Raw genomic sequence first — 26,671 nt, forward strand, 5'->3', positions numbered from 1 at the left:
TGTAAAAAAACTGAGATCTGCCATTTTATAAAGTGTGGGCAGATATGGCTCTGTGCAGTTTGTTTGGAATTATCAGTAAAGTAAGGAATGTAGACCCTGATCTGTCAGCACCTTATGCAATGGCAAATCAGGGTCTCCCTTGTTTGCAGTTGAACCTGGCTTCAAAAAGTATATACAGCATGGTTTTTTCTGGTCTTTAATTTGTAGATTGGGGATGGGGTCCTATTCATTTCTAAAGTAAATCACTGTAATTTACACGAGTTTTTAAATTTGTGGTTTATAATAGCTACACTATAAAATCCACAGCAGTTTATATCACCTAAATAACATTAAGTCATCAGTACCAGTTTCTTTTCTCGGATCTGCAGTTGCCGGGTTCACACTAAAATTCAACCCAAACATGAACCTGATAAATGTTGTTGTTGTCGCGTTTAACGCCATTTTTCAGCACATGATAGGCTATACATGGCGGCCAGTATTAATGGTAGAGGAAGAACCCTGGAAAACCCCAGAAAGAACCACCGACCCATGAGAAGCTACTGGCAAGCTTTCTCACATACCCACATTGGCCGAATCCGAGACTCGAACCCACACAGAGGTGAGATGGCAGTGATCCATAATGGATAGCGCTTTAGACCACTCGGGGCCCCTGAACCTGATGAATGAAAATCATACATAATTTTGACTTCCTCTAAAAACCTTGAGGCCAGTTTTGATGAAGTTGTCAGCAATATTCCTCAGAGCATGCACTATCCAAAATATTATGTATATTTGATTTAATTTACATTTTATTTAATTTAATTGTTTGTAAGTTTTAAAATCTTTTTATTTTAATTTCATTACATGTCAAAGTAATTTTGCTTACTAGGAATTTTATATTTTGAAGAAATTAGTTTGACCTGTTTAGTCAGAAACACCTAAAAATAGAACTTTGTATCTTTTTGCTAACATAGTTCCTGACCTTGATTGAAATACAAGTAAACAACTTTTTTTTAACAATTCATTCTTAATGTGTGTGTGTGTGTGTGTGTGACTTGGATTTTTAATGTAGCTTTAAAAAAAATCAGACATATCACTACGATGTTTGCAATGTGGCAGTTTATACTGATGTCTAGCACTGAGGCATTGTGCCGCAGACATGTAACATGATGTCCTACCCAATCACATTATCCTGACACCAGGCCAACCAGCCCTAACACTAACCTCCTAATGCTAAGCGCCAAACAAGGCAGCTGTTAGTACCATTTTTGTAAGTCTTTGTTATGACTCGGTCAGGGATCAAACCCATCATTCTTAATGTGTGAATGATAATAGTGAAATCGAGGCTGACAGGAGCTACATGACTTAAGACGTAAATACTTCTATGCTGTTCTTGAAATTCTGGAGGGTTGACCCCCATCAGGAATCTGTTTTCTAGCTGTCTCAAGTAACTGTATAACCTTTGTCTATAGAGAAATTAGTAGGGATTCTAAACACTGGGACGTAAGGTGTTTTCTTTTTTCTGTTGTGACCAGTTGAGTTATATTTTAAATTTTCTTCAAACTATTTGGATTCTAAAAGATTAATTCTTTTTCATGGAAATATTTGTGCTATACAGAATTCTTGGATAAAGATGTTTCTTGAAATTTTATTGGGAAATTCAAACACCTGAATATTGTCTGTGGAACAACAAAGAACTGAAGACACAACAGCACAATACTAGCTATAGCATATGTCATCGCCTTCCATTTTGGATTTTTCGTCAGATCTCATTAGAATATTTCATTACTAGAACTTTTAAAATTTAATTTGTGGATTATTCTTGGATCATTTTTGGATTTGATTTCTTAAAACCATGAGTTCTTATATTTTTCATTTTTACATTGTTTTTCCAGGGAAATAAATTATTTGTTAAATTTTTCAAAGCTCGTTCTTTTCACTCTTTCTTTGTTACTGTTCATTAGAGCCTAAACACGTAACAAAAGGTATGTTCAGATTGGCTTCCCTAGCAATGGTGTGGCTTCATTCTTTCTCTCTCTGTCTCTGTCTCTCTGTCTGACTGCCTATCTCTGTCTGTCTCTCTCTCTCTCTCTCTCTCATCAACTGTCTTGGTCTCATCAACTGTCTTGGCTGCAGACTGTGCTCTTTCCATTGTGCAATACAGGATGAAGCTATTTTCTTTTTCTTCAAATAAAAATATAGTACCCAACCTGTATGCTTGTCATTTTTTTCACCTGGGATCAAACAGTATCCTCACTCACTTGTTCGTCAGATATCATCTATCGAAAGTCAACAGAACTAAGCTTTAGTCATTTTGCACCTCCATACACACTCACAACCCTATTAACATGAATTATGTCTTCTATGTCTCTCTCACATTCCTACAGAGATGAATACAGTAATTAGACCTCTTTAGATAAACCATCACACCCTGCTGTAGCTATAAATTACCAGCTGAACTATGCCAGTTGGCACATGTTCCTCAATTCTTAATTACACATGAATTAATGTACTTCACTCCTTGTCCTAACTACATTATCTTGCTAATTAGCAATTCATTGACATACATTTCCAGACACAGAAAAATCAATTCTCAGCCTTATCACATCTTTACGAGACATGATTTTTGTTCAGTACAAAACAACTAATTCATTTAATTCATGAGTCATATTACATTTGAGATGAATTGTATGCTTGAAAATGATAGGAATAGAAATGCAAGGAAAAATTGAAGTTTGAATTTAAAATGAATAAATTCAATGAATAATTACAAACTTGCATCAATGAACAAATATACAAATGCAATCATGCTAATACATTTGTGCCTTCTGAAGCCACCACTCGCCTATCATCGGAGAATTCCCTGTCTCTTCTCTGGCTCTGGGTCTCTAAAAATTTTATAGAAAATACTTATTAATTTTTACCCAAGTCTGTAAGACTCTTCCCTCCTTTGGCAGAAAAACATGGACTGATTAATTTCACAGGGGGAATTTCTTAATAGCTCCACCCCTTGTTTGGCTTAGTCTATCAGGATTACTTCTTTAACTGCCAAAAATATTAACACTCTCACTGAAGTAAGAATACTTCTCTCAAGACTACCTCTATTTACGATTATTCTGGAAAATATCATTTTACAACACCTGTTTCAAATGGCCCATGATTTCCAAAATATTGCCCTGGCTTGTCTCAAGTGTTGTCATTTACTGCTATGAACCTTTGCATTAACATATCCATCTCTAACCATTAATCAAGTGGGTCCTAGTTAAAATTCAGATCATGACCCAAACAGAGCAGATTCCATACTTCACAATTGGTTATGGTGAGTCTCACCCATACATAAAACTTAATGGTTAACGCTGACCCCAGCAGAATATACTGCAAAATTATCTCTCAAAATTTTGCATCATTGCAGATGGGAAAAGCAATTTTTATATTGTATGTGCTTGCTTATAAGTCTGCCTGTAGTCCAACTGCAAACTGCATTGATCCAGATCTGCCATCAGTTAATGAGCCAGGAGATCTGGGTCTGTGCAGTTTGTTAAGAGTACTCAGTAGAACAAACAACATAGACCCTGATCAGCAGATGCATTATGCTATGGATCTTTCTGATATCTAATGATAAGTTCCATTTAGTTAGTTTTGCTCTGGTTCATATGGCCATGGTGTAAATGGCAGATCCAGCAGCATCAGTAGTAGATTTCACTGTAAAATATTCTTGACAATATTTCTGAAACTTCCCTACTTGATTGCTTGATTCTTTTAGATTGTGCTTTAAAGAAAAGCTTGAACTATTATCCACATAGATGTATGCATGACGGTAGGATTTTCAATAATAAAAATCACATAAAAACTACAGTACTTTGCTGGCGATCTATCAGGAAGAATAAATATCCTGACAAACTTCAAGAAGACATTTTGCTGGAAGAGGAGAACATAACAAAATTTGCTTGTTCTTGCAGAGTTAGGCATACTTATTAATTATCAGAATTTTTGTATGGCTTCAGTAATTTTTTTAATTTAAAAATAAAGCTTTAGTTATGTACCTGCAGCCATTAAAATTATCTTTCATCTTGATGTAGACATCCGCAGTTTTGACAGTTAGCCTTGTTAGGAGAAAGGTTTTGAGAAACCTGTTTTTATAACCTGCCTTAAGGGGCTTCTTGTATAAAATCCATGCAACCTTCCATCCAGCAAAATCTTGGTTGCACATCTTGTGTGAATAGTTTTTGATAGATTGTAATGAATGTTAGTCAATATTAAATCCATGCAACCTTCCATCCAGAAAAATCTTGGTTGCACATCTTGTGTGAATAGTTTTTGATAGATTGTAATGAATATTAGTCAGTATTAAATCCATGCAACCTTCCATCCAGAAAAATCTTGGTTGTGTGAACAGTTTTTTGTTAGATTGTAATGAATGTTAGTTAATATTATGGTTATCAGTGGAATACACACTTGTTCCTGCCATATTTATTGGAGTTGTTTCCCTTTTTGTCTTAAGGCAGTGCATGACAATCATGTTTGTGCAACTAGTCCTCCAGAAACTGATAAATATTGTGGTCATCACCTGAAGATGTACAGATCAGAAAATCACATTGCTCCTACAATTTTGTTACATTTATTCCCCTTTTTATACCCCCCCAATAAGGCTGAGCATATTATGTTGTATTATTGATCTGTCTTTCAACAATATGGTTTCCATACAGTAATTATATAAGTGGGAGACAATGCACCTCTAATGTGGAGAGCTCCCAATATAGATAAAGGGAGCTGAATCTTCCTTGTTTATCGGGACTTTGTTATGAAAAAATTGCTTTTCATTTTTTTTGGATAGGCTTGAAATTTAATAAAATTATATTTTGTAAGCTCTAGGTATTATGTCAGATACAGTATGTTTCAAGTGTTGACCTAAAATTATTTGAATCACATGTACCAACATAGACATAAAAGTATGGAACTATGATAAAGAAAACTCTCACCCAGTATTAGGACCATCGAATTTGTATTACTTAGCTTCCCCTTGACCACTTGCTTTTTGTATACTGGAGATGTGTTGACATTTTGTGCTGGAACTAGTTTGACAGTTTGTAAGGGCACTCATTAAATAGACAAAAAGCTCTGATCTCAAAGCTGCATGAGACAATTGAGGTAAATTTCTAAAATCTTGACAAAAGGAAACATCTGCAAAAAAAATCTGTAAATAAAATAATTTTGTAATTTGTAATGCATAATTTTATCATAGAACACTTTTGAGTCATTGAACATGGATTGTTTAAGTACGAACATTTGCTTTGAGGCAGGTATTAACATGTACTTTCTAAGCTTTGCTGTCGTTTCTTTGATCAATAAATCTTTCCTTGTTGACAAGCATCTTTTCATATTTACAGTTTTTTTGTGATTCTTTCAAATGAATCACATTCCTGAGATTTTAAATGACTTAATAAAGTTTGCTGTTTCTCCAAGAACTCTGTAAACTAGGAGTCCAAATCATTGGACGTACCAAGTACTCAAAGAAAGTCTATAAATTGTAAGAAATAATCACTTTTCTTCTTCCCTAACCTAAATTAGAGGCCCACTAAATTACAACAAGAGTGAATCATAAATTAATAAAATTCAATAATGCCATAATCTAGTTTAGGGATCAGTTTTATAAGACTCCCAGATCAGCTGAGTTTATGATTAGCTGCTATTGTATGCTTTAGTTTAACATTCTGTGCACTTCCTCTCCTGTAATTGAATTCACTAAATCTGTCAGAGACAGATTCCAAGATAAAAGCAATGAATCACTTGCAAGGGAGCTAACTCCAACCAGATTACTGCATATGGCACTTACTGGAGTGGTTGATCACAACTGCTACCACTACAAGTTATTAAATCATACATACTGTCAATAAAATTAAACATTAATCAAACTCTTTTCTCTGGAAATTAATGTTAATCTGGTTTTGATAAAGTAATCTGTACCATGCTAAGAATACAGATATACATCATTTATCAAGGCTCCATTATCCAGCTTTCTGATACTCTGAGCTTCACTTTTTAATGCTTGATTTCATATTCAGGGGTATATTGGACCATTTTGTATAAGTGTCACTAATCAGAACCTGGGTTGTCAGTTTTCACAGTAAGTATTAAGTTTTATCTTACTTTTAAGAATATATTTTGTTAAATGACTGTCTCTTCTTTTTTTGTGATTGATGCCATTAAGTCCGACATATTGTTAAATAGATAATTCACCCAGAACTAAGGATGTAACAAAAACTAGCCAAAAAATGGATAAAATTCTGAAAAATATTTTGCATTCAGTAACTTAATAACTTTATTCTCAGAAGCCATGAGAATTAGGACATGTAAGAAAGATGTTTTTATTACTGCAGATTTTAAAATATAATAAAAATTGAGAAATACCCATAATGTTTATAATTTCTGATTGGAGATTAAAGCATACTACAGAATTTTGACACTTTGTTATTATTATGTTTTAATATGTTAATAACAATATGATAATTGTTAGATTGTACTGTACTGCTCCTGCTCTTTATAACGTAGTAGTCAGGATTCATAACTGCCATTTATGTATTGAGCCACATTATGGTGGGGACTGCATTGTGTTCACAACCACAATATATTGAAAACAGCATAATATACAGAATCGTGATATAAGGGTTAAATAATCAGGTTTTCAAAGGAATAAAGGTATAACAATGAGCTTCACACCATCTTTTGTAAACTGGACCACTCTGGTGGTATTGTGGTTAGAGCGTCTGCCTCAGATGTGGGAGGTTGCAGATTCAAACCCCTGTCTGAGTCATACCAAAGAGTAATAAAAATGATACAGCTGCCTCGCTAGGTGCTCAGCATTAAGAGGTTAGTGTTAGGGCTTGTTCGCCCTGGTGTCAGAATAATGGGACTGAATGGGACATGATGCTGCATGTCTGCGGCATGATGCCCCAGTGCTTGACATCACTATAAACTGCCACACTGCAGACATCATAGCAGTATGACTGACACTTTTTTAAAGCTACATTAAAAATCTGAATCATACACACACACACACACACACACACACACACAGAGAAACCTTTTCAGAGTCTGCAAAACAAATGAAAAGCTCCTGATTGTGTACTTAAGTAAGCTCACATAGGGGTCTAACCATAAATATAGCTTCATGAGTACTTCAGCCTATCTTGAATCCAAACCAAGTTTTACCAATGGTTTCTTTGGTAAGAACACTGTTATTGACCTTATAAAGTCTTCTAACCACTCCTCTGTCAGTTACACGTCCTTACTTAGTGCTATTATATCATTTTCAACCCTCTCTCCAAGGTTTTTGAGGAACTATACTGTAATGCCATTGACTTCTGCTTTCCTAAGGTTTAGTTCCTTTATTGCCCTCTGCAATGCCATTGACTGCTTTCTTAAGCTTCAGTTCCTTTATTGCCCTCTGCAATGCCATTGACTGCTTTCTTAAGCTTCAGTTCCTTTATTGCCCTCTGCAATGCCATTGACTACTTTTCTAAGCTTTAGTTCCTTTATTGCCATCAGCATTGCAATTGACTGCTTTCCTAAGGTTTAGTTCCTTTATTGCCCTCTGCAATGCAATTGACTGCTTTCTTAAGCTTCAGTTCCTTTATTGCCCTCTGCAATGCCATTGACTACTTTTCTAAGCTTTAGTTCCTTTATTGCTATCTGCAATGCAGTTGACTGCTTTCCTAAGGTTTAGTTCCTTTATTGCCCTCTGCAATGCCATTGATTACTTTTCTAAGCTTTAGTTCCTTTATTGCCATCTGCATTGCAATTGACTGCTTTCCTAAGGTTTAGTTCCTTTATTGCCCTCTGCAATGCCATTGACTACTTTTCTAAGCTTTAGTTCCTTTATTGCTATCTGCAGTGCAATTGACTACTTTTCTAAGCTTTAGTTCCTTTATTGCTATCTGCAATGCAGTTGACTGCTTTCCTAAGGTTTAGTTCCTTTATTGCCCTCTGCAATGCCATTGACTACTTTTCTAAGCTTTAGTTCCTTTATTGCCATCTGCATTGCAATTGACTGCTTTCCTAAGGTTTAGTTCCTTTATTGCCCTCTGCAATGCCATTGACTACTTTTCTAAGCTTTAGTTCCTTTATTGCCATCTGCATGGCAATTGACTGCTTTCTTAAGCTTCAGTTCCTTTATTGCCCTCTGCAATGCCATTGACTACTTTTCTAAGCTTTAGTTCCTTTATTGCTACCTGCAATGCAATTGACTGCTTTCCTAAGGTTTAGTTCCTTTATTGCCCTCTGCAATACAGTTGACTGCTTTCCTAAGCTTTAGTTCCTTTATTGCTATCTGCAATGCAATTGACTACTTTTCTAAGCTTTAGTTCCTTTATTGCCATCTTCATTGCAATTGACTGCTTTCTTAAGCTTCAGTTCCTTTATTGCCCTCTGCAATGCCATTGACTACTTTTCTAAGCTTTAGTTCCTTTATTGCTATCTGCAATGCAATTGACTACTTTTCTAAGCTTTAGTTCCTTTATTGCCCTCTGCAATGCAATTGACTGCTTTCTTAAGCTTCAGTTCCTTTATTGCCATCAGCAATTCCATTCACTCTTTCCTAAGCTTTAGTTACTTCATTGCCATCTGCAATGCCGTTCACTATTTCCTAAGCTTTCATTACTTTATTGTCATCTGCACTGCCATAGACTACTTTTCTAAGCTTTAGTTACTTTACTGCCATCCGCAATGCAATTGACTGCTTTCCTAAGCTTTAGTTCCTTTATTGCTATCTGCAATGCAATTGACTGCTTTCCTAAGGTTTAGTTCCTTTATTGCCATCTGCAATGCAATTGACTGCTTTCTTAAGCTTTCGTTCCTTTATTGCTATCTGCAATGCAATTGACTGCTTTCCTAAGCTTTAGTTCTTTTATTGCCCTCTGCAATTCCATTCACTCTTTACTAAGCTTTAGTTACTTTATTGCCATCTGCAATGCCATTCACTATTTCCTAAGCTTTAGTTCCTTTATTGCCTCAGATTTAAGTACTTTAGAAACTTTATCATTTCTCAAATGCTCTCGTTCTTTTTCAAGGTTTATGTCCTGCATACTTTGTTTTCCATCTTTGTCATACAACTTCTTGATATATTCTTTCCACCTCACCCTGATTTAATCCCTTTACTGTAATAATGTGCCATCATTGCCTTGAATAAACCTGCTTTTGTTTTCTGTTCTCCTTGTTTCAACAAGTTCTCTGATCTTGGCATACATTATGTCAATCCTTCCTAACCTCTCAAGTGAGTCCAAGTTCACCCACACCATTTTTTTCTTGCATCATCAGTCAGTTATTCTCCTTATTTATTGTTGCATTCACTAGAGACAGTATGGTATTGTTATTCAAACTTCCCTGCTGAAATTTCTTAGTCAGTCCTGGTCAGAACTGTATGTGGTATGATCACTAGATGAGATTGTCTTTATTGAAAAATGAATATACATCACATTTGACCATTTCACTGGGGAAGGAGACAGGGGACACACTATTTTTCAAGTTTAATGGGAGAATTAAAGGTAATACAGCAATAAAAAATGCTTCTGTCCAGTAAGGGTGTTTACTCTTCATGAACACTAATCAGTCATGGGCATGTGCTTATTATTGTCTTTCAGTCAATCTATTTCAAGGCTAAAAATCATCCTGAAAAGCATTGGTCAATAAATAATGAGTATTTTAACAAATCCGAATGTTCAATTCAGCATGTTGAATATGTTTCGTACTGGTGGTGCTCTTCTTTTGACAGACATCGTATACTCCAGAGTGTCTTTTGTTGATATGTTGTTTGCAGTGTATATAAAGAATTAAATTATCCCACTTACTGCTGTGTTTCAAAGTGAAACTCATCAACCAAGAGTTCTCAAATTTATTTTAGCTGGGGTTTGATTGTTTTGCTGATAGCTAATTGCTTTTTGAATCACCTTCAAATATGAATCACACTTAAATACTATTCTGACAGCTGAAATAAGGAATCTTTGCATTTTATTTATATGGAGAAAATTCAGACTTGAAAGAAATGTTGCCACTGTTCACAAACTTGCTAATACTCTTTAACACAGATGACTTAACATTCACATTCAAGACAACTTTGGTTCTTAAAATGGATCTAACAGATCTGATTTACCTATAACTTTGGATGAATTTGATTGTTTCACTTTGCAAATTTTACCTTTGCAAATTAGCACAATGGGTTCGCCCACAGCAATCTTCAAAGTTCTTAAGACATCACACTTACTACTGTCATCCAGTTAAGTAATATGTAAAATGGTGGTAGTTTATGCCTGACCTCTTTGCCTTTTAATTGCCACTATTTAAACTACCCCAAGGATAGTTTTAAATTTGCTCCAGTCAGGACTGTTTACCATTTTTAAATGTTGCATATTATGGGAATAATTTGATGTAGGTCTTTTTTTTTTTCTTCTAAGATTACTGAATACTCATGTTTTTCTAAACACAACTGTTTAATGGGAGGAGTAAAAGATTGTGTTTTTTGGTGTGACATGTCATGTTATGGCAGGAATGACTTGAATGATGTACTACATATCTGTTGATATTACCATTACCAAATTCCCTCCTTTGTCCCCACACTGTTGTCCTCTAAGTTAGGCTGCTTCCTCAAAATAATGATGAGGACCTTTGTGCATGCCAGTGATGTGCATGGTTCTCCCAGGGCTAATCCAGCATTCTCGAAGATTCTGATTCACCCTAATGGGAAGAGATTTTTCTTCATTCGGTCAGGTATTTCCCTCCTGGAAAAATACTAGCTATGCAATAGCAACAGGAAAGTATTACATCATTAAACTATCCCGCCCCCATTTTTAATGAAAGCTGGGTTTCACCCATTTTAATAAAGTCTGTGTACTAGAAAATATTCATGCTGTTTTGATTGACCAGTAATCTTTGTGAAGAAGGTTTGGATTAATGAGATTCTGTTTTACAATCACTGCCAATAACGGTCAGATTCTGTTTTACAATCACTGCCAATAACGGTCAGATTCTGTTTTCAATCACTGCCAATAACGGTCAGATTCTGTTTTACAATCACTACCAATAACGATCAGATTCTGTTTTACAATCACTGCCAATAACGGTCAGATTCTGTTTTACAATCACTGCCAATAATGGTCAGATTCTGTTTTACAATCACTGCCAATAACGATCAGATTCTGTTTTACAATCACTGCCAATAATGGTCAGATTCTGTTTTACAATCACTGCCAATAACAGTCAGATTAACCCCTGAAGATTTATTGTATAAAGAGCTTAATCTCTTTAATCTAACCTGACAGTCCCTTTTTTTTCCTTTTCAGAGCTAGGTTCACTTGATTCCCGAGATCTAGAGGTGATTTATGACAGGTCAGGTAAGTCAAAATGACATACATTAAGTAGCCAGAAGTGTGGTCCTACTTTTGAACAATTCTGAAAACATCCTATTAATTGATAGCTTTTGAAAAGATTTTCTTTTGTTAGATTTTGCTGAATTTGTATACCAGAATAGTCAACATAGTCAGCAGCTTGCACTGTAGTCAGTTTCTGGCACAAAATGTCAGCAGCTCACACTGTAGTCAGTTTCTGGTACAAAATGTCAGCAGCTCACACTGTAGTCAGTTTCTGATTTAAAAAAGTCACAGCTCACACTGTAGTCAGTTTCTGATTTAAAAATGTCAGCAGCTTAAGCTGTTGTCAGTTTCTGTTGTAAATGTCAACAGTTTACACTAGTCGATTTCTGTTAAAAATGTCAGCAGCGGACACCATAGTCAGGTTTTGATACAAATGTTGGCAGCTTACATTGTAGTCAGGTTTTGATACAAATGTTGGCAGCTTGCTGTAATCATGTTTTCATGCAAATATCAGCAGCTTACACTGTAGTCAATATCTGATACAAATGTCAAAATATGTAGGAATTACAAACCTTTCACTGCAGTTTTACAATACATCTTACAGTTGAAGTTTCCATGAATTGACCTTTCAACATTTTGTAGTCTAGGTTATATAAGTTTAATTTGTATTTCTTAGTTTTGTTTTCTCTCCATCATTGTGTGTTCTGTTTGTTTAATTGTATTTTGGACTTGACTTTGTCCCAAATCAAGTTCACTGTGTTCCTGGCCAGATACAATGATGTTTTTGTTTTTTGTAAACAAATAATACATCTGTTTTCCAGAAGTTTTCATTTAGCCAGATGTATAGGTTTATAAAGGGGGGGGGTATTGGCTACTTCCCCACTCATGTGCAGTTGGATGAAAATTGAAATCTTGTGTGTATTGGACCCATGATTTTCATATCCTGGCTCCTTTTCACTCCAAATCTAACTTAACTCATATTTTTCTAGGTTTATATATTTGTTTATGTTTGTGCACAGTTCAGACTGGTCTGCTGTAATCTAAGGCTAATCATCTACAATCCAGATAAAAACTCCAGTTCTGAACCAGCAATTTTTGAGGTTAAAATATTTGATCTAAAAAAATGACATTTTTCCACTGCATTTTTTAACATCAGTAGAAAGTCTACATTATTTGGTGTCATTGTACAACTTCATCTTTCTCTTTTTCTGTAATGACACTCACCTTGATGTGTCCTAAATGATGTTGATGTTTTAATGCTTGGAAGTAGGGTACAACCTCATGATGTTGAGGTTTCAATGCTTGGAAGTAGGGTACAACCTCATGATGTTTAAAAGTGGCACACGAGGTTTAAATGAGTTATGGAAAAAGTCAGATATCATTCACATAGCATTCAGACAGATAGGATTGGCAAAGACAGAGACCCCAAAATGTAACACATACTTGCTACTGTAATTTTCTCTAAATAGAGTCAATGAAGGGTAAATTGAAATAAAACAAAATATTGTGGGAAAAACCAATACAATTTACAAATTATATTTACTGAGTTGATTAAGCAGAGTTGGTCTGGGCATCAAGCCAGTTCTGGTTGGGTAATGATACAGTGGTCCCCTTCTTATAAGGCCTGAGCCTGTCCACAGGAGAAAAGTTACCTTATAAGAGAGGTGGCCTTTATAGAGGGATTGGGAGAGATCACTCATATTTGAGTTAAAATTACATGTAAAGTATGGAAGTCATAAATAATTTTTAAATTTTTAACATTTTCAATTAAAAATCACTGGCATGTTATGGAATCAATGTGATAAAACTTGTACCAATGTTATTCAGAATAATTATGAAGATGTGATGTATGGTCTTTAAGATTAATCTTGAAGTTTCATATGTCTGGGTGAGAGGCCTTGACAGATTACATGGCATTTTTTCTTATTGATGCTGGGATGTCACCCAGGTTTGAGTGAGGGGCCTTGACAAATTAAATGGCATTTTTACTTCATGGTGATTGGATGTGACCCAGGTTTGAGTGAGGGGCCTTGACAGATTACATGGCATTTTTACTTCATGATGATTGGATGTCACCCAGGCTTGAGTGAAGGGCCTTGACAGATTACATGGCATTTTTACTTCATGATGATCGGATGTCACCCAGGCTTGAGCTAGGTGCCTTGACAGATTATATGGCATTTTTACTTCATGATGGTGTCACCCAGGCTTGAGTGAGGGGCCTTGACAGATTACATGGCATTTTTGCTTCATGATGATTGGATGTCACCCAGGCTTGAGTGAGGTGCCTTGACAGATTATATGGCATTTTTACTTCATGATGATGTCACCCAGGCTTGAGTGAAGGGCCTTGACAGATTACATGGCATTTTTACTTCATGATGATGTCACCCAGGCTTGAGTGAGGGGCCTTGACAGATTACATGACATTTTTACTTCATGATGATTGGATGTCACCCAGGCTTGAGTGAGGGGCCTTGACAGATTACATGGCATTTTTACTTCATGATGATTGGATGTCACCCAGGCTTGAGCTGAACTATATGCTGCTTCTTAGCAGTTAGCCTTTGTCATCTTGATAATTATTGGTGGTTATAATAGCCAGTAATTATCCAAGTGCCATTACTCATGAACACATAGCATTAAGGATAATTGTATTAATTAATTCTCTGTATGGATTTTAAAAAAAGTTAGGTGCTTTATAGTTTATTGACATGTTGAAACAAATGTCAGTGTAATAAATTTAGAAGTCAACAAATGTATGTGAAATTTCTACCTGTAAATCCATATATTTGGCCAGTCATGATGCGTAAATTATAGTGTTTTGCATTTATTAGCTGGCTGCTGGCCATTTTAATGGATTGTTTTCCTAGTGAGGTATTTTAAAACACAAACCTGTTGGTGCCAAGGTGAGTGACCACTGGTAGTGAGGGACAGTGAAAAGAGAGGAAACACTTTAGATAAAAAAATCTTGATCCAGTGCTGCCTTTTCCATTTATCCCTAATGGCTGAAAATTTGTATTTTTTATATCTCCTTCAGGTCTTCTTCAGTTTCTTTCTTTCTTTCTGTCATTTATCTTTAATTATTTCTCTTTCATAACTTTCTGTGCTGTCACTTTGAAGGTGCAATCTGTACATAGGCACACAAAGGAATATGTTAAGAACTACTAAAGCAGCTGCAGGTGCCTTTCTTTTAAATTATAATAGTGTTATCTTGTACCTGCAAAGTGCATGTCTGACTCTCTTCCTGCACAGGGTGTTTCCATTTTACTTAGTACCAAAAGGGCAGCACAGATTTTAGCATTATGACCATAGGTGGACCCTAAAGGAGGTAATCAGGAAACACATTTTTAGTCCTTCTGGAATGTTGACGTGAGGTCATTTGATATCCTTATGCTGTGAGAATAACCAAATGAGTTATTATTGTTGCATGACCCTACAAATCATTCATGTGATTTGTGTCATGGAATTAGTTAGAGGTGACAGTTTTGTATGTGAGGATTTGATGATGGTAATGGTGTTGCAGATTGTTTTTTGTTTTTTTTTCTTTCTGGTGAAGATCATCCAAGTGATAAAATGTATTTGTGATAGAAAACCAACTTTACAGCTGCAAATCTTCAAATACAAATTATCTCCATTCCAGGGGCACCTGGAGACTTGACACAATGTTAAATAATTATTAATTTAATTCACTGAATATCTGAGGATACATCATGAACACACTGAAGATACTCAAACCATCACATTAAATCTGTAATATAAATATCTTGCTGTGTAAAATAATAATAATAATAATAATAATAATAATATTTCCATCTGCTTAAAAATTAATCACTCTTATCGTAATCCTATTCTCATTGCGTGGCCCATAAGAGAAACAATGATTACCATATACTGTTAAATCTTCCACTGTTGGCACATTTCTTTTGGCCTAAATCATTCACCATGCTGTCTTTTCCTTATGGTCTTGGTATACTGTAGAACTAGTTTATAAGATACTTTTTGGACTGCCTTAAATTGCTTTCTTACACATGGTGTGTTTGGGAATATATATATATATATATATATATATATATATATATATATATATATATATATATATATATATATATATATCATAATAACTAAATATAAATTTATGGTATCTCAGTTTTTACTAAGTCATATTTGATCGCTCCGGTGGCCTAGTGGTACAGCGTCCACCTCGGATGCTGGAGGTCGCGGAATCGAGCCCCGGCTAAGTCACACCAAAGACTTTTGAAAATGGTACTAACAGCTGCTTCGCTTGGCGCTCAGCATTAAAAGGTTAGTGTTAGGACTGGTTGGCCTGGTGTCAGGGTAATGTGACTGGGTGGGACATCATAGCAATATGACTGAATTTTTTTTAAAGTTATGTTAAAAATCTAAATCACACACACACTCTAAGTCATATTTACAATACAGTATGCTGCTTACATGGCAGAACTAAAGATCTAGACACAATTTTGTACAATGCAATACTGGCATGTGTTCTAAACTCATTGCTTAGAATATTGTAGAAACCAAAACAAAGGACTAGGCAACACTTTTGGCATTTCTTCATCAGATTAAACCATATTGTCAATGTTTTAGTTCCTCGCTTCGTTGATGTTATTGCAATATGATGCATGAATGATTTTCTTGTCAAGCTAATTCATATCTTTGATGAATTTTTCCAACTATTGATCAGTGTGTTGTTGTAATGAGCGGGTAGGCCTTAAGAGGCAGCCCAGATCATATCTGGATAATTAATTTCTTTGCAAGGATTATTGGTTCACATTTCATTGCATGTTTGCTAAACCCCACAATGCTGGAGAAACACTGTAATTGACAAAAAGTTTGTGAGCACAGGTTGTTTGCACATTTTTACAAGGAGACATGAAAACATTAATCTTGCAAAGTATAACATACTTTAGTAATGGTTAGTTTTTCAGGTAAAATGTATGATGCAGATACACTGAAATTGTTATTCAGGTAAAATGTATGATGCAGATATACTGAAATTGTTATTCAGGTAAAATGAATGCTGCAGATATGCTGAATTTTGTTGCATTTAGTAACACTGAGTGATGCTAAAACAGCAGTAGTTGTATTACACAGAGAAATTGGGGATTAATATTGGTACAGTGATAGTATAAAAGACCGTAGGATCCGACTTACAATTGTAAATAGCCATCATGTCTGGCACGAATCATAGGATTTTCTGGTCTGATACTCAAGTTTAATTTTCTTGGGACATTAGAATTTTTTTTCAGATTCAGATTGTAAGTATTTTCCTTGAAAATATTTCCTGTAGTTTTCAGAAATTTGTTTCATTTTTAAATTACACACAGCAGCCCAGAAAGGGAGGATATTAGCCCAGACACTAAACCATGAAGCAACCACTCCGGTGGCCTAGTGGTTTGAGTGTCTGCCTCAGGTGTGAAAGGTCGTGGGTTCAATCCCTGGCTGAGTCATACCAAAGACTTACAAAAATGGTACTTACAGCTGCCTCGCTTGATGCTCAGCATTAAGAGGTTAGTATTAGGACTGGTCGGCCTGGTGTCAGGATAATGTGACTGGGAGGGACATCATGCTACATGTCTGCAGCATGATACCCCAGTGCTAGACATCACTATAAACTGCCACACAGCAGACATTGTAGCAATATGACTGAAATTATTTTAAAGCTGTGTTAAAAATCCAAATCACACACACACACACAAACCATAAAGCAGAGTCACTGCTGCATTAAAAAAAGACAGTATTACCTGTCGGTAAAGAACAGTTATGGGGCAGGACAGATGTCCATTATAAGTGTCCATTTTATGGTGGGATCTTGCAGAAAGTTCCCTAATAAATGTATTATTACTTTATATTTATTTCTCTTTACATGTATTTTACTGCGATGTTCTCATTTAATGATAGTTTGTAAACATTCATCAATCCACTCGACAGAACATAAGTTCTGAACACGTTCTTTTTATCTTGATTCTTTATATGTAAAAAAAAAACATCTGTCCTCGTTGTTACATTTGAGTCATTGTAATATTCTTATGAATTCTACTTTGATTACAATTTGAGAATAAAATAGTTTTAATTTTCACAGTGAAATTTTATTGTGTTGACACTGCAACTTTTGACAATGGTCCCTTTCTATATAGAAAGTGACATTTTGGTAAGAAGTGGCCTTACCCCTTGCCTCCCCCACCCCCCTTTCCTGCAAGAAAATTTCTGACTGGAACACTGGGATGGTACTCGACTTTACATCTAACAGAAAATATTTTTTGTGGAAATTAGGAGCTGCAGTGTCTCTGTGGCTATAAAGTGTACCAGACGCACAAACAGAAGGGCGCAGGTCCAAATCCAGAGTAGATCTGGCTTGATTGTCTGCCATGGTGTGTTCCTGGGCATGGCACATACAGGTGCTCCAGTTGCCACATCATTGCATAACCTTGCATGAGTTGCTTTGTCATTAAAAACTACTAAATAAATTAATCAATTGTTGGAAATTAAACCATTTCCTTCATTTCTGCAAAATTTACACCTTTTCACTTATTTATATGAAATTTGTTCCTGATCTCATTGGTTTTCCAGTATTAACACTGACCTGTGCATGACTGGTGTCAACATTCACATTCTAATTCCTTGATAATAAGCTTAACAAAATGAACTCATGACCTTAAGAGCATAATTCAGCATGTGGATGATTTCTTTACCAAGTATTATGGAGGTGTAATAATCTGGAATGCACTGTTATTTACCTATCATAGGAAACATTTTTGTCAAGAATATTGATTTGGGATTTAATGCATTCGTGGAATGAGAAAAATAATTTACTTAAGCTTGCAGCTAATCTTTATACCTTTCTCTTGCAAAAAATAACGAAGGTGTGCTTAAATCATGCATGCAACAGACTAATTTCAGCAGTCTTTTCAAACTGATTCACCGACTCTTATGTAATGTATATGATTATTATAGCAAATAATTGAGAAAAAAAGCTAATTTTCCATGGTATTCTTTTTATAAATTACTGAGATTATTTATACATTTCATTAAATCCCATTTATAATTACTTTACTGTTTGGGATCTCATTTCAAAAAAGAGACTATATTAAATTTGTATGTACAAAGTGATTTTGATTTTTTCAGTAATACAACTTCCTGCCTTTACAATACTTTAAATAAACAATATTTTGTTACTTCTTTTATATTAACATATTTATCATGATTTAACATCTTGTAATATTGTTTTTCAGTACCATATTGCTTGTCATATTGCTTGTCACATTGCTTGGCCTGGTATTATCATCTCTGCACATTTGTGAAGAGCAGAGATAGCGCCTTTACTCCTTTGCATCAGTCCATCTTACTGTACATCTGTCCATCCCTTTGTATGTCCCTCCATGGCAATGTTTATTATTGTTTCTCCTCCTACACTGCTGTATATGTGACTGGTGTAGATTTGCATTTAGGTACATGTATTACACTTTTTCCTCTAATTTTTGGAGGAAAATTCTTGAGCAGCTGTCAAAAAGGTTTGTTTTAAAAATTTAGTTCATCATTTCTACTCCCCAAACAATGATAGGAGGATGTTATTGAAACTATGTAGGGTAGACATATGGTATGTGTAGATGTGGAATACATTTTGCCAATGAAAGGGGTATCTTTGGAATTGAGTCTGTTATTGCTTTAACCAATGAAAAGGGGTATCTTTGGAATTGAGTCTATTATTGCTTTAACCAATGAAAAGGGATATCTTTGGAATTGAGTCTATTATTGCTTTAACCAATGAAAATGGATATCTTTGGAATTGAGTCTGTTATTGCTTTAACCAATGAAAAGGGGTATCTTTGGAATTGAGTCTATTATTGCTTTAACCAATGAAAAGGGGTATCTTTGGAATTGAGTCTATTATTGCTTTAACCAATGAAAAGGGATATCTTTGGAATTGAGTCTATTATTACTTTAACCAATGAAAAGGGGTATCTTTGGAATTGAGTCTGTCATTGCTTCTGCCACAGTGCTAGGAGGATTTTATTGAAATTTTGAAGACTAGAAATGTGGTTTGTGTAGATGTACTATAAAGTTTTACTTATTTCTTTCAACCCATTCTGGGGGCAATATCTTGAAAAATTGTATTATTTTAAAAGTGCACATTAAAGATTTATGCTTGCTGTTGTTTAAATGATAAAGTGTTTGAAGAATTTTAATATCCCTGCCCTTAGTAAAGAGTAGCGATTTTAATGTTGCCTTTTGTGTCTGTTCATCCATTTATCTGTTTTTCATTGAATTTGAAAACAAATCACTTGGAAGATTTTAATTACACATCATGTCAGAGTACATGACATAAATGATCAAACAGAAAATTTAGTGTATGTTTCAACTCAGCTGAGCACTGTATGTTTCTCACTCTTATAAATTCCAGCACTATGTGTTTCTCACTCTTATAATTCCAGCACTATATGTGTCTCACTGTTATAATTCCAGTACTATATGTTTCTCGCTCTTATAATTCCAGCACTATATGTTTCTCACTCTTATAATTCCAGCACTATATGTGTCACACTCTTATAATCCTAGCACATTGTTAAAATTCAAGCACTATATCTGTCTCAATGTTATAATTCTAGTACTATCTCTCTCTCACTCTTATAATTCCAGCACTATATCTCTCTCACTCTTATAGTTCCAGCACTATATCTATATCTGTCTCACTGTTAGAATTCTAGTACTATATCTGTCTCACTGTTATAATTCTAGTAATTTATGTCTCACTATTATAATTCTAGTACTATATCTGTCTCATTGTTATAATTTTAGCACTATATCTGTCGCACTGTTATAATTATAATACTTGATCTGTCTTACTGTTATAATTCTAGTACTATATGTCTCACTGTTATAATTCTAGTAATTTATGTCTCACTATTATAATTCTAGTACTATATCTGTCTTACTGTTATAATTCTAGTACTATATCTGTCTCACTGTTATAATTCTAGTAATTTATGTCTCACTATTATAATTCTAGTACTTATCTGTCTTACTGTTATAATTCTAGTACTATATCTGTCTCACTGTTATCATCCTAACACTATGTCTCATTTTAATTCTAGTAGGGTCCCCTGGTGGCTGAATGGTCTAAAGAACTCGCCGTTACAGAATATTCATGCATCTTACTTTTCTGTGCACGAGTTTTAGTGTTGGCTCAACCATTGTAGGTAAGCAAGGAAGCTTGCCAGTGACTTCTTATGGATTAGTGGTCTTTTCCAGGGTCTTCCTGAATTCATCCTCCACCAAACACACTGGTTGCCTTGTATACCCTTTATTCTGCTGAAGTTGGTGTTAAACCAGACAAAAAAACAAAACTAATACAATTCAAGTGCTAAATCAGTCTTATTAAATTTCTAACACTATCTGCATCTTGCTGTTATAATTCTGGGGCCCCAAGTGGTCTAAAACGCTCACCATTATGGATCGCTGCCATCTCATCTCTGTCTACGTGGGTTCAAGTCTTGTGCTTAGCCAATGTGGGTATGTGAGAAAGCTTGCCAGGAGCTTCTTGTAGGTCGATGGTTTTTTCCTGGGTTTTCCCAGGGTTCTTCCTCCACCATTTATAATGGCCACCATGTAAAGCCTATACTGTGCTGAAAAATGGCATTAAACCCTACAACAACAACAATTCTAATACCATTTCTGTCTCACTGTCACTATATCTATCTCAATGTTACAAGTCTAGTACTGTATCTGACTGTACTGGCTGCCATGTATGGCCCATCATGTGCTGAAAAATGGCTTTAAACATACAAAACCGACTTGTATCTGTGTTAATCCTAGCACTATATCTGTCTCACTGTTATAATTCATTGACATAAATACTGTTATAATCGTAGAACCATATCTGTCTTACTGTTATAATTCTGGCACTGTATCACTGTTGTAATCATTGTACTAGACCTTTCTCAATAAAACAAAGCATGTGGATCCCAGGTTAAGAAGACACTGAAAGCTGTTACAAGGATCCTATCTTTATTCTGTTAAGATGCATAATGTCCAGTTTTAGACATTGAAAAATGTTCTTGCTTTTTCTGTTATTCAATATGTTTCAGGAATACAAAACCTGCTCACTGATCGGCTTGTAACTGAAGCTAAATAAGATGTATGATATAAAAACTGTATTTAATTTTTCTGACTCTTGGAACTTTAGGTGTTGAAGATACTGGTAATAGACTCCATTTATTTCATTTTACTGTCCTCTCTTGTTTATCAAATATTGCAAGTAATCATACAACCAACAAGCTTTAACACAGTCAAGACAAGATCATTATCCCATCCAATTAAGAAAGTTATTGAGTTGGGTCTTTTGCCATTATTCATTCTCATGGGTAATTGGCCATACATCAGACTGCCTTCATGACAAAATTCAAGCTACTTAGGAGGCAAGTATGGATCTGTCTGTATAAAATATTCATAAGTAAGGTAATTTGTTCATTACATTTTCATATACAATAATCTTGGCCACCCCTGATTTTCATTTCCCAAAATAATTGTTTTGATTCATCACCCCAACAAGTTATTGCCAAGATTCATTATCATACAATTTCCTTTCCTTATGACAAATTGAAAATGTCTTCTCAAAGAGTTCCTGACATGGCATGATCTCTGCATCTTGCAGTAGCATTTAACAATACCAGACATGTACCTTGACAGTTATTATGTATTTTCAGTATAGTTTTCATTTTTATAACTGATACTGCCATTTTAAATAAGGTGGGGAGGGGGCACCTGAGTGTACAGAACAGATTCCATACACCTGACCTGTTCATGGATAACAATATCCTTAAACTGGTTTATGCTTATAATGGAAAAACTAGATAAACTTTGGGGAGCCCCGAGTGGCCAAGTGGTCTAAAGCGCTCACTGTTCTGGATTACTGCCATCTCACCTATGTCTGAGTGGGTTCAAGTCTTGGGCTCGGCCAATGTGGATACATGAGAAAGCCTGCCAGTAGCTTCTTGTGGGTTGGTGGTTCTTCCCAGAGTTTTCCAGGGTTCTTCCTCCACCAGTTATACTGGCCACCATATATAACCTATCTTGTGCTGAAAAATGGCATTAAACCCAACAACAACAACAATAACATAAACTTTGTTAGTAGTTAAAACTACAAACTGACCATTACTTTGGACACGCATACTGACCAGTCATGTAACCTGTGCATCATCTCATGTGGTTCCTTAGGGTATGAAAGGTTTAATAAAATCTAAAGCAATCAGTTGTCATCAACAGCTTTGGATAAACCCAATGGTAAGGTGAAAGGATTTGCAATAAATTGATACCTATTCATTATGTAATTAAAAGCAATAAAGTGTTGAACTGAAGTTGAATAAAAAGGGAGGGACTGAAATTTGAAGTAATGCTATGCAGGCCTATTTTGTTCACCTAAATTTTGAGACCACTGACATATCTGTAACTACCCAAGAAAGAAATCATTGGAAGATGCTGGTAGGTCAGCTGAAGATATGCATATAATACTAGACTTTGCCATAGAAGATGGTGATAGGTCAGAGATATGCATATAATACTAGACTTTGCCATAGAAGATGGTGATAGGTCAGACAGACATACATATAATACTAGACTTTGCCATAGAAGATGGTGATAGGTCAGAGATATGCATATAATACTAGACTTTGCCATAGAAGATGGTGATAGGTCAGACAGACATACATATAATACTAGACTTTGCCATAGAAGATGGTCATAGGTCAGAGATATGCATATAATACTAGACTTTGCCATAGAAGATGATGATAGGTCAGAGATAAGCATATAATACTAGACTTTGCCATAGAAGTTACAGGTCATAGGTCAGACAGATAGGCATATAATACTAGACTGCCATAGAAGAAAAGGTTTATAGTCACAAAAATAGTGTATTTAAACTTGTCTGTTTACTATTTACATGGATATGGCATAAGCAGATGGTAGATTTTTAAAACTAGTTACAAAAACAAACAAAAAATGGCTTGTTGACTTAAAATGAACATATATGCAGTGGGTTATATAAGTGTTTACTGTTAGCCAATTTTTGTATGCAAAATAGATTGCATTATCCCTTGCTAACAAAGATCATAGGTTGCATTTTACCTGTTTGTCCATATGTCCATTTCTTTTCTCATTATTCCCTCAATATCTTCAGGCCCAATTTCAGCTATGCTGTTGAAAATTGCTCTGTGGTTGTATCTCAGGTAGAATGCCTAATGATGCCAAAATTATATTACTTACCTACACTTCATGCTTGAGTGACTTTCTTATCCGTACTGAAATCTCAGGGTTCATATAGCAATAGTTGTTGTTGTTGTTGTAGGGTTTAACGCTATTTTTCAGCACAAGATAGGCTATACATGGCGGCCAGTACAATTGGTGGAGGAAGAACCCTAGAAAATCCCGGGAAGAACCACTGACCCACGAGAAGCTACTGGCAGGCTTTCTCATGTACCAAAGTTAGCCGAGGCTGACACTCGAACTCACGCAGACAGAGGTGAGATGGCAGTGATCCGTAATGGTGAGCGCTTTAGACCACTCGGCCACTCGGGGCCCCCATATAGCAATAGTGATTGTCCATTGGTTTGCCTAGCCTTCCATAGATGAGGTGTGATCTGCAATATAACTTTTGTTGCTGTGGTCATTTTTTTCTTGAACCATTTGTGTGCACAACTGTGGTCATGTGCACTGAAGCTGAAAATGTAATTTTCCTTTCTGCAAGAGAAGTTTCTTTGGCCTAAGTTTCACCAGCCTCCATAGTAGAGTACCCATGGGCAGGTGCCGCTGTTATTGATTCTAGGGTCAAAATGAATAAGGTCACGATCACTGGAATTTGAATATACATCTACTATAATGCAGGTTTTATTACATTGTCTGCTTGTCCACCTATCTGTTACCAGTTTCATTTCTGTACAGTTAACTTCAGTTCTCCACCCTTTACAGTTACAAACTTTTTTGATGGATTACACTTATGATAAGAAAGAACCCAATTGATTTTAGGCTGAAGAGATCAAAGGTCAAAGTCACAAGGTAAAGTGTTCATTCGTTACACCCTCAGTGTCATGGACTCTATTTCACCAACACTCAAGAAAAGTTGTATGTGTATGCATCTCAGGGAGTATATTCAGACATAGTGTAACTTATCCATACAAAATGTTGATCATTGTGATGTGATTTTTATGCTTGAGTGACTTGTGCATTTTGAGTGTACTTATAGAGTACTTTTGAGTTTACTTATATAGTACTTTTGAGTGTACTTTTAGAGGACTTTTGAGTGTACTTATAGAGTACTTTATTGTATACTTTTTATAGGACTTTTGAGAGTACTTACAGAGTACTTTTGAATGTACTTATGGAGTACGTTTGGTGCACTTTTGGAGTACTTTTGAGTTTATTTTTAGAGTAATCTTGAGTACTTATAGATTACTTTTGAGTGTACTTATTAGAGTACTTGTGTTTGTACTTTTTAGAGCACTTTTGAGTACTTTTAGAGTACTTTTGTACTCAGAGTACTTTTGAGTACTTTTAGATTACTTTTGAGTGTACTTATATAGTTCTTTTGAGTGTACTTTTAGAGTACTTTTGAGTGAACTTATGGAGTATTTTGTGAGTATACTTTTAGATTACTTTTAGTGCACTTTATAATACTTTTGAGCTAGTACTTTGAGATTAATTTTTGGTGTAATTTTAGAGTACTTTTGAGTGTATTTTTAAAGTACTTTTGAGTACTTTTTTTAGTACTTTTCTGTGTACTTAGAGTACTTTTGAATGTACATTTAGAGTACTTTTGAGTGTACTTATATAGTATTTTTGAATGTACCTTTAGAGTATATTTAGTGCAGTTTTAGAGTACTTTTGAGCTAGTACTTTGAGTAATTTTTGATGTAATTTTAGAGTACTTTTTAGTGTGTTTTTAGAGTGCATTTGAGTACATTTTAGAGCACATTTGAGTGTAGTTATAGAGTACTTTTGCATGTACTTATGAAGTACTTTTGCATGTACTTTTAGTGCACTTTTGAGCTAGTACTTGGAGAGTAATTTTTGGTGTAATTTTAGATTGCTTTTGAGTGTATTTTTATAGTACTTTTTAGTGTAATTTTTAGATCACTTTTACAGTGCCATCTAATGGGGTTCAGTTGTTCTATTGAGTTATCATAAGTAAAACATTCCACATAGCCTAATTACTGCTAATTGCCTCTCTGATTAGGTGTCATCTCTTCCACCAAGCCTAATTTGAAAGTTGGTCCATTTCATCATTAAGTAATTCCAGAGAGCTAGGAAAGTTAAAGGTAGTGTAAATGAGCGATCAAGAATATTGCTAAAATTACTATTCTCTTCATAATGAAATCTGCAATAATCTCAAGAGAAAAAAAGACAGTTTCAAGATTGCTGCAGCTGTGTTTTACTGCTTCATATGGAGTAAATCTTCTTTGCATTGTGACCACATCTGCTGTGTCAAAGAGCCATGCTGTGTCCTGTTTAATGAAACTGCCACATAATCTCCTACAAGGACCTGTCTACCAGAGAAAATTATGTACTTAAGTTCCAATTTTAGTAAGGCTTTTATGGTATTTAGAAATATCTTTAGGGAATAAAATTTTGGATTTATTTCTCATTAGACAATTTGGGGTGTGGCTTAATAAAATGTGTGTGTGTGTGTGTGTGTGTGATATAGATTTATTATGTAGCTTTAACAATTTTTCAGCCATATTGCTGTGATGTCTGCAGTGCGGCAGTTTATAGTGATGTCTAGCACTGGGGCATCATGCCGCAGGCATGTAGCATGATGTCCCACCCAGTCACGTTAACCTGACACCAGGCTGACTAGTCCTAACACTGAGCTCCTAGCAAGGCAGCTGTTAGTACCATTTTTTATAAGTCTTTGGTATGACTCGGCCGGGGTTCGAACCCGAGACCTCCTGCATCAGTGGCGGTTGCTCTAACCAGTAGGCTACCGGAGCGGTCACTTAATAAAGTAACTAGCCCAAAATAATTTTTTGTACTTATGCATTTCCCCCTCCACCCAACCAACCCACCCACCGACAACTTTTCATGGACGATGAATGTGAAGGAATTGGACATACACTTTGCAAATCTGTGGTATCAGTTTGAAGCCAGAGAGACAAACTATGGTGTATGTGTGGATAATGGTGAAAATGATACAACTATTTTATTTTAAAAGATGTATCAACTATGATTCTTGTCAGCACATAAACTTATTTAACTTAATTTAGAACTTTCCAAATATCCACACATGTACCCTAGGATGTGATATATAGATGGGGGAT

At 35.3% G+C, this 26,671-nt stretch overlaps 1 protein-coding gene across 2 annotated transcripts in view; it reads left to right on the forward strand.

Annotated features, from left to right (window-relative positions):
- Positions 1 to 26,671, forward strand: part of LOC149784979 (LIM domain only protein 3-like) — a 217,417-nt gene that overhangs the window by 46,982 nt on the left and 143,764 nt on the right. For both annotated transcript variants that reach the window (XM_089978647.1, XM_089978648.1), the window contains exon 3: positions 11,310 to 11,360. In XM_089978647.1, the coding sequence (XP_089834773.1) occupies positions 11,310 to 11,360 (51 nt within the window). The remainder of the gene's footprint in view (positions 1 to 11,309; positions 11,361 to 26,671) is intronic.

The sequence above is a fragment of the Sinohyriopsis cumingii genome, chromosome 13 (assembly GCF_028554795.1).
Source record: "Sinohyriopsis cumingii isolate HCF-2022 chromosome 13, ASM2855479v2, whole genome shotgun sequence".
Taxonomy (NCBI): domain Eukaryota; kingdom Metazoa; phylum Mollusca; class Bivalvia; order Unionida; family Unionidae; genus Sinohyriopsis; species Sinohyriopsis cumingii.